This window comes from Coregonus clupeaformis, chromosome 34 (genome assembly GCF_020615455.1).
Source record: "Coregonus clupeaformis isolate EN_2021a chromosome 34, ASM2061545v1, whole genome shotgun sequence".
NCBI classification, from domain to species: Eukaryota; Metazoa; Chordata; class Actinopteri; order Salmoniformes; family Salmonidae; genus Coregonus; species Coregonus clupeaformis.
The window spans coordinates 22,930,929-22,947,741 of record NC_059225.1 but is presented as its reverse complement, the minus strand read 5'-3'; the positions used below and the strand labels follow the sequence as shown (position 1 = coordinate 22,947,741).

Below are 16,813 nucleotides of genomic sequence, written 5' to 3'. Positions count from 1 at the left end.
TACACGTGTTTACATTCCAGTTAGTGAGCATTTTGTCCTTTGCCAAGATATGCCACACCTGTCAGGTGGACAACCTCTCCCTCAACGTGACCAAGACAAAGGAGATGATTGTGGACTACAGGGAAAAAGAGGACTGAGCACGCCCCCATTCTCATCGACGGGGCTGTAGTGGAACAGGTTGAGAGCTTCAAGTTCCTTGGTGTCCACATCACCAACAAACTATCATGGTCCAAACACACCAAGACAGTCGTGAAGAGGGCACGACAAACCCTATTCCCCCTTAGGAGACTGAAAAGATTTGGCATGGGTCCTCAGCTCCTCAAAAAATTATACAGCTGCACCATCGAGAGCATCCTGACTGGTTGCATCACCGCCTGGTATGGCAACTGCTTGGCCTCAGACCGCAAGGCACTACAGAGGGTAGTGCGTATGGCCCAGTACATCACTTGGGCCAAGCTTTCTACCATCCAGGACCTCTATACCAGGCGGTGTCAGAGGAAGGCCCTCAAAATTGTCAAAGACTCCAGCCACCTAGTCATAGAATGTTCTCTCTGCTACCGCACGGCAAGCGGTACCAGAGTGCCAAGTCTAGGTCCAAAGACTTCTCAACATTCAAGTCAACAGCTTCTACCCCCAGGCCATAAGACTCCTGAACAGCTAATCATGGCTACCCGAACTATTTTCACTGCCCCCCCACCCCATCTTTTTACACTGCTGCTACTCTGTTAATTATTGATGCATAGTCACTTGAACTCTACCCACATGTACATATTACTTCAACTACCTCAACTAGCCGGTGCCCCCACACATTGACTCTGCACCGGTACCCCCCTGTATACAGTGGGGAGAACAAGTATTTGATACACTGCTGATTTTGCAGGTTTTCCTACTTACAAAGCATGTAGAGGTCTGTAATTTTTATCATAGGTACACTTCAACTGTGAGAGACGGAATCTAAAACAAAAATCCAGAAAATCACATTGTATGATTTTTAAGTAATTAATTTGCATTTTATTGCATGACATAAGTATTTGATCACCTACCAACCAGTAAGAATTCCGGCTCTCACAGACCTATTAGTTTTTCTTTAAGAAGCCCTCCTGTTCTCTACTCATTACCTGTATTAACTGCACCTGTTTGAACTCGTTACCTGTATAAAAGACACCTGTCCACACACTCAATCAAACAGACTCCAACCTCTCCACAATGGCCAAGACCAGAGAGCTATGTAAGGACATCAGGGATAAAATTGTAGACCTACACAAGGCTGGGATGGGCTACAGGACAATAGGCAAGCAGTTTGGTGAGAAGGCAACAACTGTTGGCGCAATTATTAGAAAATGGAAGAAGTTCAAGATGACGGTCAATCACCCTCGGTCTGGGGCTCCATGCAAGATCTCACTTTATGGGGCATCAATTATCATGAGGAAGGTGAGGGATCAGCCCAGAACTACACGGCAGGACCTGGTCAATGACCTGAAGAGAGCTGGGACCACAGTCTCAAAGAAAACCATTAGTAACACACTACGCCATCATGGATTAAAATCCTGCAGCGCATGTCCAGGCCCATCTGAAGTTTGCCAATGACCATCTGGATGATCCAGAGGAGGAATGGGAGAAGGTCATGTGGTCTGATGAGACAAAAATAGAGCTTTTTGGTCTAAACTCCACTCGCCGTGTTTGGAGGAAGAAGAAGGATGAGTACAACCCCAAGAACACCATCCCAACCGTGAAGCATGGAGGTGGAAACATCATTCTTTGGGGATGCTTTTCTGCAAAGGGGACAAGACGACTGCACCGTATTGAGGGGAGGATGGATGGGGCCATGTATCGCGAGATCTTGGCCAACAACCTCCTTCCCTCAGTAAGAGCATTGAAGATGGGTCGTGGCTGGGTCTTCCAGCGTGACAACGACCCAAAACACAGCCAGGGCAACTAAGGAGTGGCTCCGTAAGAAGCATCTCAAGGTCCTGGAGTGGCCTAGCCAGTCTCCAGACCTGAACCCAATAGAACATATTTGGAGGGAGCTGAAAGTCCGTATTGCCCAGCGACAGCCCTGAAACCTGAAGGATCTGGAGAAGGTCTGTATGGAGGAGTGGGCCAAAATCCCTGCTGCAGTGTGTGCAAACCTGGTCAAGACCTACAGGAAACGTATGATCTCTGTAATTGCAAACAAAGGTTTCTGTACCAAATATTAAGTTCTGCTTTTCTGATGTATCAAATACTTATGTCATGCAATAAAATGCAAATGAATTACTTAAAAATCATACAATGTGATTTTCTGGATTTTTGTTTTAGATTCCGTCTCTCACAGTTGAAGTGTACCTATGATAAAAATTACAGACCTCTACATGCTTTGTAAGTAGGAAAACCTGCAAAATCGGCAGTGTATCAAATACTTGTTCTCCCCACTGTATACAGGGGGGTACCGGTGCAGAGTCAATGTGTGGGGGCACCGGCTCCTGAACAGCTAATCATGGCTACCCGAACTATTTTCACTAAGCTACCTGCCGCCCCAATAGTCCCACAAACTGCAGACTGTACCAAATATTAGGAACACCTTCCTAATTAAGTTGTACCCACCCATATGGACTCTACAAGGTGTCGAAAGCGTTCCACAGGGATGCTGGCCCATGTTGACTCCAATGATTCAGTTGTCAAGTTGGCTGGATGTCCTTTGGGTGGTGGATCATTATTGATACACACGGGAAACTGTTGAGCGTGAAACCCAGCAGCGTTGCAGTTCTTGACACAAACTGGTGCGCCTGGCACCTTCTACCATACCCCATTCAAAGGCACTTATATATTTTTTGTCTTGGCCATTCACCCTCTGAATGGAACACATACCAATCCATGTCTCAATTGTCTCAAGGCTTAAAAATCCTTCTTTAACCTGTCTACTCCCCTTCATCTACACTAATTTTGAAGTGGATTTAACAAGTGACATCAATAAGGAATCATGGCTTTCACCTGGATTCACCTGGTCAGTGTATGTCAAGGAAAGAGCATGTGTTATTGTTTTGTAGACTAAGTGTATACCTTTAACCCTAGACTCAGGGATTGATACTCATTTCATTCCCTTGTTTATTTGAGTTAGCTGGACTCATCCCTCATCTCTACACTTTTTTTTTTTTTTGGTACAATATCTTGACATATGTCATTATGTTGATGTCTTTCTTATGAACTTCATTTTCGGTACATGAAATGGTAAAAAAAAACAGTGGCATAGGTTTGCACCTTCAGACATTTCTTGTCAGGTCGTAAATCACCTGAGGCTTGACAGCTGCAGTTCACAAGCATGCGCATGGCAGACTACACAGATACAGACCAATATTGTCATTGGGGGTACTGGTAGTAACTCAAAGAAGTAAACTCAGCATGACCAGTGAACGTTTGATCTTTAAGACCTTTATTATGCCATGTGATCACATCCAATGCTCCAGTTAGCAGAACAGCGCATGATTGCAGTTCATATGAGAACGTGAGGACACCCGAAATAGATCACACACACAGATATTGCCCGCTTGCTTGTTTGCTATCATAAACACACTTCTGAAGCAGTAGGAAGGGCATGAACATTCTATTATGATCACATTATGCAGTGATGCTGACTAGCGAGTCATTGATCATGTTATGAAGCGTCCGTAACGGTCACATCCGTTACGCTTAGAACGAGTACTGACAGAGAGAAAGGAAACCAATTATACATCACCTAAGCCCTTGATGAAAGTTAGCTTTGCACAGAAAGTTTGCATACCATCATACTCGAAACGCATCCACAATAACCTTTCCTGAAAAACGTTACTGATGTGACACTGTCTGTCCAAATCAGCGTTCTATCTTCACTAGCTTGTAGAATTCTATACTAACACTCAATGGACAAACATTTGTTTGATATTGTTTCATTAACCTTCTGACTTGGTCAGAAACACAGGGACGGATGTGAGTACCAAAACAAGTTATGCGAGCCATTGCCGAAAGCTATGAAATCTGGTTGACTGAAAATACTTATTTTGAGACTTTGTTTCCTACTTTCTAGTAACAATAACATTACATTTGGCAAATAAATAGGCCAAATGTAGTCTTTACTTCAAAATACACACATTCAAGGTAAATATGAAAGTAGTTTAATTAGGAAATAAGCTATTTCGTTTTCTCATGCTCAGGTTGACCTTAATTGTTCTTTAGCACAAATGTCTGTCAACTTGCTTTGGCAGTGTCTCGTGCCAGACACGTGGTTAGTCTTCAATTTAGGCAAATGTGTACTATTTATAGGGAATAGGATGCCATTTGGGATGCAGTCTTGGTGTGTGAAATGAATTAGTTAGTTTGAGAGCAGCAGTGTATCCTGTTATACCAGTCACACAAGGCTGATCTACTGAGTTAACTGAAAAAAACATTATCACAGGAGTGAGTCTGACAGGTTTATATTCCTGGCTAATGTCAGAGGGTACGGTATTGTGATGCATTTTGTCAGCCACGCTAAGGGTCAAATTTAGGACTTAGATTGAGGATTATACTGGGTCTGATTATTTGATTACAACGGTAGGCCTATCACTGAACAAAATTATGACGTCATAGAAAGCTAGCTATTTTGATGTTATTCTATTCTGTCAGCCACGCTAATGACTCAAATGAAGAGTCACCAGCTTGGTGAAGATATTGAATGTTGATCTATCTAGATGACAAGCTACATGTGTACAAAGTCAGCCTTGGAGCTGATTACAGCCAAAACGTTGTGTATATGTGGGTGCAGGAAAGAATAAGGCATGGGAGCGGCATATAGCCTACCGTGTGCAGGCTTTTCTTTGCTTTATTATGACTGGTGGAGAAATATAGGATCTGCATATTACCTCAACTCTCAGGGTTCGTACGATCATTAAAATCCTGGAAAAGTCATGGAATTTTTAAATGGTGTTTTCCAGGCTTGGAAAAGTATGGAAATTAATGTAATAATTTCTGTCAACATATCAGCCAGGATATGAATTACACTTTAGCCCGTTTGTGTTTGCGCGCATCACCTGCATGTGTGTGAGACGAGTGGGCCGTTGCTCAAGGAGAGAGATGAGTCGGACATTGCATCAGCAGGTATGCCTAGCATATAAAATATGATAGGGAACAGACTAATAACTAGGTAGCCTATTCAAAACATACAGTATCTTGTACGCTCTAGTTAACGGTTTAGCTATTATTAGCATGTATTAATGTTGTCGTCATGTTCCAGAAAAATGTACACACACTCGCAAATAAGGACATACAAAGTTGATTTACTTTTTGTAACAATTCATATGATTCATTTAAATGACTCGTTGACAAAACGAACGATTCACTTCGCCATTGTATTAGTTGGGATTAGGTTCAATCGTGGTGAATCGAATCATGTGAATCTAAATTATTTGTGAATCGCAAACAGTAATTTTAGGAAAAAATATTTAGATGTAGCCTTTCTTTTGGATTGTGTGACTTGAAAACAGGTTTGATTTGGCCATCCAATGTATGGGACATTGCAACTCAGTAGATGCTAGTCAGCCTGCAAAGTAAACACTTCTATGGTAGCTAAAATAAATATGACAAAACTAGAAATTGTGAATTTCCAGAATAAAATGTGTGGGCTTGCTTCAGCTGAATAAAAAGACTGAGTCTAACATTAGGCTTGTGCGGTATACCGGGGTATTTGGAAATAGCCTAGGGATGGTTTTTCATACCGTTAATACCATTGAAACTATTACTTTGAAGTTATTCTATACATTTTAATATTTGTAGCTACTTTTTAAGTAAATACCTGCAGTCAACTTGTGCAATATGTTAGAAGACAACATATTGTGGTCCTCTGTAGCTCAATTGGTAGAGCATGGTGCTTGTAACGCCAGTGTAGTGGGTTCGATCCCCGGGACCACCCATATGTAAAAATGTATGCACAGATGACTGTAAGTCGCTTTGGATAAAAGCGTCTGCTAAATGGCTTATTATTATTGTTATTGTGTTCTTCATTTCACTTGTCACATTATTAGGCTGGACACATGCAATTTTTAACAACGCTTTTTTTCTGATGAAAACTAGTTTATTGCTTCCGCCATGGAGCCCAGTTTCATAATATTACCATATGTCCCAGCCGCTTGCCGTAGTTTTGAAGTAATCACGAAAAAACAGGCCTTTTATTTTAGGGCATTTTTCACCCTGCCAGCTCATATTAGTTCTATTGAGCACCGTGGCACCAACTCGCCATCCTAATGTTCTATTCCCAGCCCATTGTTCTACGTCACAATGCCTGCTTCGCTTTTGTTGGCAATGAGACCTGCCCAGGTCGAACCAATTGCTGGTAGTTAAAACGTCAACAACAAAAAATTACTAATTGAACTCTGGGGTCGTCCCATTGTTTCCTATAGGGGAAATATAGGTATGTCTGTCTATTTCGCCAAATATCTTGCGATGTGTATATTTTAATTTTCATAGCCATTATTTACTATTTTACACCTAGGGTTACTATACATGATTTTAATCCATTTTATAAGAGATTCTCCAAAATTGAAACGCTCCAGGCATTTATATATAAACCCCAGTCGTACTTTATCAAATGCCTTTTCGAAGTCTGCTATGAATAGCAGGCCTGGTTTCACAGATTTTTTATAGTGTTCTATTGTGTCCAGTATCTCCAATGTATCTTCCATGTAAAAAACCTGTCTGATTAGAATGAATAATGTCCGACAATACCTTTTTAATTCTATGAGCTATACATTTTGCTAGAATTTTTGCATCACAACACTGAAGTGTAAGGGGCCTCCAATTTTTTTAATGGACTGGATCTTTGTATTTTCCACTTGTATCCTGTTTCAGTAATAATGAGATCAGACCTTCTTCTTGAGTGTCAGATAATCTACCATTTACATAGGAGTGGTTAAAACATGCTAATAATGGTCCTCTGAGTATATCAAAAAAGGTTTGGTATACCTCGACTAACCCGGACTTAGTCTTTAATTGCATCCAGAAGTTCTTCCTCTAATTTCACCTTCACATGAGTCTTTCTGTATGGCTGTTAATTTTACATTATCAATAGAAAAAAATCTCTACAATTAGCTTCAGTTAGAGGAGATGGAGGCAACTGAAACGAAAACATATGCTTAAAGTACTTTGTTTCCTCCTTCAAAATATAATTTGGTGAATCATGGGTGACTCCGTCATTTGTAACCAGTTTCAGTAAATTATTTTTGGTAGCAGTCCTAGTTTTTATTGCTATCTATCTGTTCTGTTAGACCTATTTCTTTCGTTAGTATGGACTCTTTTGACCTAAATTGCTTTTGTTTTCGTGATGAGTACTGAATTGCATGGCCTCTAAAGGCACATTTTAAAGGTGTCCCATACAATAAGGGGATTTGCTGTACCTATGTTATAACTGATTTTTCCCGACATGAATTCCTCTGTCCTAGTTAAAAACAAGTTATCATCCAATAGGCTTTGATAACATTTCCAATATCCTCGCCCACGTGGAAATTCAGTAAGAGTAATGTATATGCCAATTATATGATGGTCCGACTGCATTCTGTCCCCTATCAACACTTTTTCAACTTTTGGTGCCAATGAGAATGACATAAGAAAGAAGTAGCTAGCTTGATTGAGTCTCCGCCATGTAGATCTCACTAGATCAGGATATTTAAGCCTCCATATATCTACTAGTTCTAATGTATCCATGACATTCATGATTTCCTTAAGAGGGTGATTGTTTGTAGTGTGATTTCCTTTACGGTCCATTGAGCTATTTAAAACGGTATTATAATCTCCCACCATAATAATAGAGTCTTGAATTGCTTACAGGGTTGATAATTTATTATATACAGTGGGGTGAACAAGTATTTTATACACTGCCGATTTTTCAGGTTTTCCTACTTACAAAGCATGTAGAAGTCTGTAATTTTTATCATAGGTACACTTCAACTGTGAGAGACAGAATCTAAAACAAAAATCCAGAAAATCACATTGTATGATTTTTAAGTAATTAATTTGCATATTATTGCATGACATAAGTATTTGATACATCAGAAAAGCAGAACTTAATATTTGGTACAGAAACCGTTGTTTGCAATTAGAGATCATACGTTTCCTGTAGGTCTTGACCAGGTTTGCACACACTGCAGCAGGGATTTTGGCCCACTCCTCCATACAGACCTTCTCCAGATCCTTCAGGTTTTGGGGCTGTCGCTGGGCAATACGGACATTCAGCTCCCTCCAAAGATTTTCTATTGGGTTCAGGTCTGGAGACTGGCTAGGCCACTCCAGGACCTTGAGATGCTTCTTACGGAGCCACTCCTTAGTTGCCCTGGCTGTGTGTTTCGGGTCGTTGTCATGCTGGAAGACCCAGCCACGACCCATCTTCAATGCTCTTACTGAGGGAAGGAGGTTGTTGGCCAAGATCTCGCGATACATGGCCCCATCCATCCTCCCCTCAATACGGTGCAGTCGTCCTGTCCCCTTTGCAGAAAAGCATCCCCAAAGAATGATGTTTCCACCTCCATGCTTCACGTTTGGGATGGTGTTCTTGGGGTTGTACTCATCCTTCTTCTTCCTCCAAACACGGCGAGTGGAGTTTAGACCAAAAAGCTCTATTTTTGTCTCATCAGACCACATGACCTTCTCCCATTCCTCCTCTGGATCATCCAGATGGTCATTGGCAAACTTCAGACGGGCCTGGACATGCGCTGGCTTGAGCAGGGGGACCTTGCGTGCGCTGCAGGATTTTAATCCATGACGGCGTAGTGTGTTACTAATGGTTTTCTTTGAGACTGTGGTCCCAGCTCTCTTCAGGTCATTGACCAGGTCCTGCCGTGTAGTTCTGGGCTGATCCCTCACCTTCCTCATGATCATTGATGCCCCACGAGGTGAGATCTTGCATGGAGCCCCAGACCGAGGGTGATTGACCGTCATCTTGAACTTCTTCCATTTTCTAATAATTGCGCCAACAGTTGTTGCCTTCTCACCAAGCTGCTTGCCTATTGTCATGTAGCCCATCCCAGCCTTGTGCAGGTCTACAATTTTATCCCTGATGTCTTTACACAGCTCTCTGGTCTTGGCCATTGTGGAGAGGTTGGAGTCTGTTTGAGTGTGTGGACAGTTGTCTTTTATACAGGTAACGAGTTCAAACAGGTGCAGTTAATACAGGTAATGAGTGGAGAACAGGAGGGCTTCTTAAAGAAAAACTAACAGGTCTGTGAGAGCTGGAATTCTTACTGGTTGGTAGGTGATCAAATACTTATGTCATGCAATAAAATGCAAATTAATTACTTAAAAATCATACAATGTGATTTTCTGGATTTTTGTTTTAAATTCCGTCTCTCTCAGTTGAAGTGTACCTGTGATAAAAATTACAGACCTCTACATGCTTTGTAAGTAGGAAAACCTGCAAAATCGGCAGTGTATCAAATACTTGTTCTCCCCACTGTACAACACTCCTTCCGTGGCCTCTAACTGCTCTTAAAAGCTAGTAAAACTAAATGCATACTCTTCAATCGAACGCTGCTTGCACCCACCTGCCCGACTAGAATCACTACTCTCGGCAGCTCTGACTTAGAATATGTGGACAACTACAAATACCTAGGTGTCTGGTTAGACTAAACTCTCCTTCCAGACTCACATTAAGCATCTCCAATCCAAAGTTAAATCTAGAATCGGCTTCCTATTTCGCAACAAAGCCTCCTTCACTCATGCTGCTAAACATGCCCTTGTAAAACTGACTATCCTACCGATCCTTGACTTCGGCGAAGTCATTTACAAAATAGCTTCCAACACTCTACTCAGCAAATTGGATGTAGTCTATCACAGTGCCATCCGTTTTGTCACCAAAGCAAGTCACCATAGCAACACCCACCCGTAGTATGCGCTCCAGCAGGTATATCTCACTGGTCATCCCCAAAGCCAACACCTCCTTTGGTCGCCATTCCTTCCAGTTCTCTGCTGCAAATGACTGGAATGAACTGCAAAAATCTCTGAAGCTGGAGACACTTATCTCCCTCACTAACTTTAAGCATCAGTTGTCAGAGCAGCTTACCGATCACTGCACCTGTACACAGCCCATCTGTAATTAGCCCACCCAACTACCTCATCCCCATATTGTTATTTACATTATTTATTTTGCTCATTTGCACCCCAGTATTTCTATTTGCACATCATCTTCTGCACATCTATCACTCCAGTGTTAATACTAAATTGTAATTATTTTGCACTATGGCCTATTTATTGCCTTACCTCCATAACTTACTACATTTGCACACACTGTATATAGATTTTCTATTGTGTTATTGACTGTACGTTTTGTTTATTCCATATGTAACTGTGTTGTTTTTTCCGCACTGCTTTGCTTTATCTTGGCCAGGTCGCAGTTGTAAATGAGAACTTGTTCTCAACTGGCTTACCTGGTTAAAAAAGTGCTTTGAGGGAGCGTGCAAATGGCATGCTGACTGCAAGAATGTCCACCAGAGCTGTTGCCAGATAATGTAATGTTAATTTCTCTACCATAAGCCGCCTCAACGTCATTTTAGAGTATTTGGCAGTACGTCCAACTGGCCTCACAACTGCAGACCTTGTATGGCGTCATGTGGGCAAGCAGTTTGCTGATGTCAACGTTGTGAACAGAGTGCCCCATGGTGACTGTGGGGTTATGGTATGGGCAGGCATAAGCTATGGACAACAAACACAATTGCATTTTATGCAGTTGCCTAACAGGTATTCTACTTTGATGTATTCTACTTTGTGGGGAGTTAACGACAGGAGATGGTACATGGGATCAGAGAGCAGACTCCCAGTGTCGATACCACATTGTGCTTGCTTTTTTAGAAGTACATAGACACCGCCAATTGTTGGTCATGGAAATTTGCTTATGTCATGGAAAAGGAATTTCATGACATCTGTCAGTTTTATGAACCCTGACTCTTCATTCATTCTCCTGTGACCAGTGTGTGTGTGTGTGTGTATAACATTGTTATCCTGTCTCTGTAGCGTTCACCGCAGAGCAGTACCAACAGCACCAGGAGCAGCTGTCCCTGATGCAGAAACAGCAGCTTGAGCAGATCCAACAGCAGCAACAGGCACAGCAGCAGGTCAACACAGACCCATCATCTACTACAACATCCACAGCACCACCACCCAACACACAGGTCAGTAGCACTCCTCTGCTATACACAAACCAGCCACTCACCTCTACTATACCCAAGTCACTATTTTCCAAAACAGCTTTGTGTATATTTGTTTCATTGTGTTTCCTCTACCATTATATAGGCTGGGCAGGCCCCCCTAAAAGAGTTTGACACAAATGGTGAAACCTATAGAAGCCAGTAGGGCTGACCCCATTTAGTAGACTGGTCGATAGGCTGTTGGTCGACCAAGATTTTCTTAGTCGAGCAGTCGCAAATAGATAAATTTTTTCATGGCACACGAGATGCCTGTCTAGTGGACTAATCCATTGAGGAAGCTGTGGGGATGCCACAGTCCAAGAAGGGGAGTGTGGCTAAGATGCACAAGGCACATCTCTCTCCAGAATGCGCTCTCCTGCCAATTTGTGCGCATTCATTGTTTCATAACTTCTTTGAGTGAATTGTTTGCCCTTTGAGTGTATCAATTCCTCATTACATACTGTATATGACCAGCAGTAGCCAAAATGTACTGTTAATTCCCATAATTTCAAAACTACAATGTTTACAGTAATTTCAGTCAATGCATTCAATATATTATTACAGTCCTTTACCGTTCTTGTTGTCGGAGTGGACACGTTGTTTACAGAGCTCCCAACCTATGCTATACTTGTGAGAAACACGTTTTGGTTTATTTCATTCCATGTACGAGTTTTGTCAATTTGTGCGGCAGGTAGCCTAGCGGTTAAGCGCGCTGGGCCAGGGTTCAATTCCACGAGCCGACTAGGTGAAAAATCTCTGTGCCCTTGAGCAAGGCACTTAACCCTAATTGCTCCTGTAAGTCGCTCTAGAAAAGAGTGCCTGCTAAATGACTAAAAAGTAAATGTAAAACGTGACAATAGTTCCTCAATGTATTTGAAAAATATTTCCAGGTCTCTCCCTTTTGATAACCACTCAGCATGAAAGGGAAACATGTAATGCTCTGATCCAGTGGACACGTCATAAAACACCTTATTTACTTCGTATCCCTTGCACAGCCCTAGAAGCCAGAGAGCCTTGGTGTTGCTTTGAGGGAGCTTTGCATCCTGCCTGAGAAATTATCTAGAGGAATGACTGGTTTCACTGACTCTTCCATGTTTAATATGCTCAGTGGTTTTACAATCTGATCACTCCGTCTGTCCTCCCTCCAGTGTATAATATCTAAGACGTTAGACTCTGCCAGCGCCCAGTTTGCTGCCTCTGCCCTGGTGACCACGGACCAGCTGATGGCCTTCAAGGGCAAGGAGGAGGGGGTTCTGGGAAGTGGAGTCAACGGGGTCTTTCCAGGCTCAGGTGAGCAGCAGCGCCAATGGGATCTGAGCCCTATGGGCCCTGGTCGAAAGTAGTGCACTATATAGAGAGAGAGTACCATTGTAGGACGCAGACCAGATTTGCAAATAAATATAATTGAATAGAGACACAGGACTGGAGAGCTGAGGAAATGCTTTAGTCTAATCAATGTATTTTCTTAATCTATCCCCTCACAGCATTTTACTGATGAATTACATGTATTGTATAGTCTAATGTGTAAATGTCTCCCTCCCTCAGGAGTGTACAAGGGCTTACACCTCGCCAGCACCACCCACACCCACCACCCCAACACCAACCAGACTCCCACTCCTCCTCCATCAGCCCCCACTTTCCTCAAGCCCTCCTCCAACCACTCCTCCACCACTACATCTCCCGTCACCGCCTCCTCCCTCACCTCCCCACCCAACGCCCACGGGAATCCCCTCCACCTGTGTAGCAACGCTGCCAACTCCACCCCCTCCCCCACCACCACTCAGGTCCTGATTGGGAACAACATCCGTATGAGTGTACCCTCCTCCCCTGCCCTCCCCAGTCTGGGTGGCACCACTACGCGCCACATACCCAGGGCCCTGGGAGCCTTGCCCTCCTCTGCCTTAAAGATGGCTGCCAACACCAACTGTCAGATGCCCAACAAGGTCACCGGGGCTTCTACCATGGACATAGGACCCAGGTGAGATGATTCAACATACTCAGACTAACAAACTCACATTGAATAACATACTGTTTAAGGCATGCCCTGACTATAACTGAAGGCTATTATGAAAACATACTCTTGACACAGACCTAGGCTATTCACAAATGATAGGGTTAGGGGTTGTGATGAATCTGTTATTTTTTTTAAATGAATTGGTTAAGCCATGCCTTGACTTTAACTCTGTATGTTGATAACATTAAGTTAATAGGGGTCTAGTGGAAGCAGTTTTTGACATGGTGTTTGTCTTGTATTTTTCCAGGGACAATCACGATCAAGACAAGCCAGCTCTGAACAGTATAGCGGACAACACAGTGGCCATGGAGGTGACGTAGCAGAGTTGTGGTGGTGCTGCTAGCTACCATGACAGACCAGCCAGGCCCAGCGCTACCCAACCCTCTGCTGGCCAACCAGTCCTCTGCTGAGAGTCTGCTGCTACTCTCTGAATCCACTCTTTAGGTGCTGTGCATCGTAGCATTGGGAATGCAAAAGGGACTGCAGGCGGGTGGTCGGCGGGACTCCACACACCACAACGGACTACATACTGAGTACGGAGACATGTTTCCATGGCAACTCTGGGGACTACATGGGTTGCAATTCTCATCTCATGCTTTTTAAATGTTTGTTTTGTTTTTGTATTCGTTACTGTTAATAAGAGTAAACATTGACATTGTGTAAATTATGAATATGGCAAATTGGTATATGTACAGTAACTAAATATTTGTAATACCCCCTTGTATATACGTTACTTGAATACAGAAACTTGTTTATTTGTGATGTTTTGCACTTGGGAATAAAAAGAAAAAGCGATAAACTTGTGAGCGTGAGATGTGAGAGTTGTATAGACAAAGAGAAATTTCATCACATGTGCATGGTGCAGAGCCTGCTGTTTTATCTATTTATTGTGCTGTGTTTACAGTTTCCTTTTTTATTTGTGCACTGTACCTTCATTGGTTCCTGTGCTGTAGTAAATGTTAGGTAGCTACGGACTCCTGGGTATTTTGTATATTGTGAACACAATGCAGGTTTTCCCCCATTTGGGTCCCTGCACTTCTCTTTGGATCATGTGGAATTCAATGGTAATATACAGATAGACTCTTTGGGGAGGGGAGCCAGAGGTGGAGGAGGTGGTGGCCGGCTTTGGTTCACTTCACTTCGCGGGGTTAAAGCTCTTCCTGGGATCTTCCATTTACATTGTTATCCCGATACAAGTAACAAAACTAGGGAAGTCTCTTCCTAGAAGCATCTATCTGATGCTTCTGATTCAAAGCACTATTGATTTTTGTTAGTTTTTCTTTTTTTTAAATCAATATTAATGCTGCTTTTGTATAATTTTGGTCCCTTGTTTTCATGCAATGGGACCACCCCTTAATTATTTTAACCCCACACACATTTTTGTAAAACAGATTTGTTATTTTTGTATTTTTCTCCTGTTCTTGTGGTTAAAAGATGATTGTAAGCTTCTTCGTATTGAAAGACTTCATTATTTTGTTACTTGTTGATGCATAGGTAATAAGGGAGGTGAATGGCAGTTAGAATTGCTGTATGTGTATCATTCCAATTTCTGACCAGAAGACAAAAAATGCTAATAGGGGGTAGCTATGGAGAAAGGCTGCTTTTCTCCTCTTATCTCACCGTTTCAAACTCCAGACGGCTGCAAGGCCAACAACCACAAGTATCGGGTGCCTTCCCTTGGGGAAAAACATGTGCTCTCTTCTGTGAAGAGTAAGGCACAAAGACAGTGCTACTACTAGTAGTACTTATTCTCTATGTTGTCAGAATCTGAATGCCCAGTCCAATGGCAGGATTTATCCTTGAGGTTTTCTTGTCCCACCTGGAAGCTGAAAAGAATAATACTTTTTTTTTTTAAGTGACCGAACTCTACGATAATATAAGACAATAAAGCCCAGGTCATTATGTGGATTATGTGGCTCTTTGTGTTCTGTTGGGTGAATGTCATGGTTGTGTGTGTAAGCTCAAAATGAAAATCTTTTAAGAACGAGTCGTTTTTGAATAATGTAACTCATCATGCCATACAGGGTTTGTGTAGGCTTATGGATGTTTCAATTGGGTGGCTGTGTGTGTAAGAGAGCGAGAGAGCAATGTTCGGGGGATTTTAAGATGGTTTATACTGCATTGTTGCATCATGTTTACATTATCACATTTTAAAGCTCTAATAAATGCACCAGTACCACTCTCTGAAAGCCATCCGGTTTCTCATTTAAAACGGATTATTCAAAGGGATATAACTTAGTGTGCGTGCCTGAGTCAGAGTGCATGCCTTGCAGGTGTGACATTACCTAAACTATTAGCACCCTGTTTGAAAGGAACAATGAGATACTGAAAGAAAATACCAAGCATTTTTTGTCCAAGTATAACCTCATTATTTTATTGTTATTGGGAACACAAATACTTAGCATTACATGCAATGGGAATTATCCCCCTTTCTTGCCCAAATTACTAAGTATGTGTCCCAAATGACACCCTATTCCTGACAAAGTGCACTACTTTGGGCCTGGTCCAAAATAGTGCACCATGTAGGGAATAGGGTGCCATTTGGGGCACAGCCTCCTATTCCTGACAAAGTGCACTACTTTGGGCCTGGTCCAAAATAGTGCACCATGTAGGGAATAGGGTGCCATTTGGGGCACAGCCTATTTCATTCCAGTGAGGTGATGTAGTCAGACTCGGGTCTGTTTTCAAGCTGGTTATGTCTTCACTTTGACATGTGAGCAGAATAAAGTGCATTGTGTGAAGCTGTGGTAAACAGACTGCGTCCCAAATGACACCCTATTTCCTTTAAAGAGCACTACTTTTGACTAGGGTCCATATGGCTCTGGTAAAAAGTAGTGCAATATATAGGGAAACGGGTGCCATTTTTGGTGTAGCCACAGAACCATTCAGGACCAAAACTACTTTCCCCTGCTGTCACTGTGGACACAGTTTTGGTGTGAGATCAATCTGTGCTGAGTTTTTCTATTTCACCGGGTGTCTACTCTTCAACGGACACACACAGACATACACAGACACACAGACACACACACACATTGCAACACTCAGTCACCTATGCTGGACTGAAACAAACTCCATCTGAGGAGCTTCAAGCCAGGTTAGATATAGCAGGTGTTGTTGAACTTGTTGTGCTTGTGCAGTCCTTGAGAGAAGATTGCACTCAATAGAGTGGCCATTCTCTTTAGATGGTACTATGAGTGTTCCTCTGTCTGTGCTTAAGTGGAGAACACACTTATGAAAACACTACTCTGGCAGCCTTTTGCAGAGCTCTCAGTAAGAGTGGGTTTTTAACAGGAACATTGGGGTTTTATTGGCTGATCTCAGTGTTGACTGTTGGATGTTCTGTTTGTATTTCAGCAAGAGAGCTCAACCAGTGATTTATGTGATGTATGTTTCTTTATGTATACTGCATTTTTTTTCCTAATCTAAGTATGTCTGTATGTTTGGAAGTTTGTGAGCTTCTGTTGAGTTTTTGCAGTGTCATGTCAACCTGATACAGATGGCCTGCAGTGACAGTGTGACACACTAGGGAATAAGTCACTAGTCTGGGCTGAGCTTGGGGACACCAAACAGAGTAAGCCCTTACAGAAAAACCACATGAATTTCACGTTTCCATTATCCAGAGCAACTTACAGGAGCAATTCGG

The 16,813-nt window shown here is 42.4% G+C and overlaps 1 protein-coding gene across 4 annotated transcripts in view; it reads left to right on the top strand.

The window, feature by feature from the left end:
* The window catches only part of LOC121549973 (enhancer of polycomb homolog 1), a 53,660-nt gene extending 38,306 nt beyond the window's left edge, over positions 1-15,354 (top strand). For all 4 annotated transcript variants that reach the window (XM_041862010.2, XM_041862007.2, XM_041862009.2 and 1 more), the window contains 4 exons: positions 10,984-11,141; positions 12,305-12,446; positions 12,702-13,134; positions 13,418-15,354. In XM_041862010.2, the coding sequence (XP_041717944.2) occupies positions 10,984-11,141; positions 12,305-12,446; positions 12,702-13,134; positions 13,418-13,490 (806 nt within the window). In that variant the 3' untranslated portion in view covers positions 13,491-15,354. The remainder of the gene's footprint in view (positions 1-10,983; positions 11,142-12,304; positions 12,447-12,701; positions 13,135-13,417) is intronic.
* Positions 15,355-16,813: the final 1,459 nt, after the last annotated feature.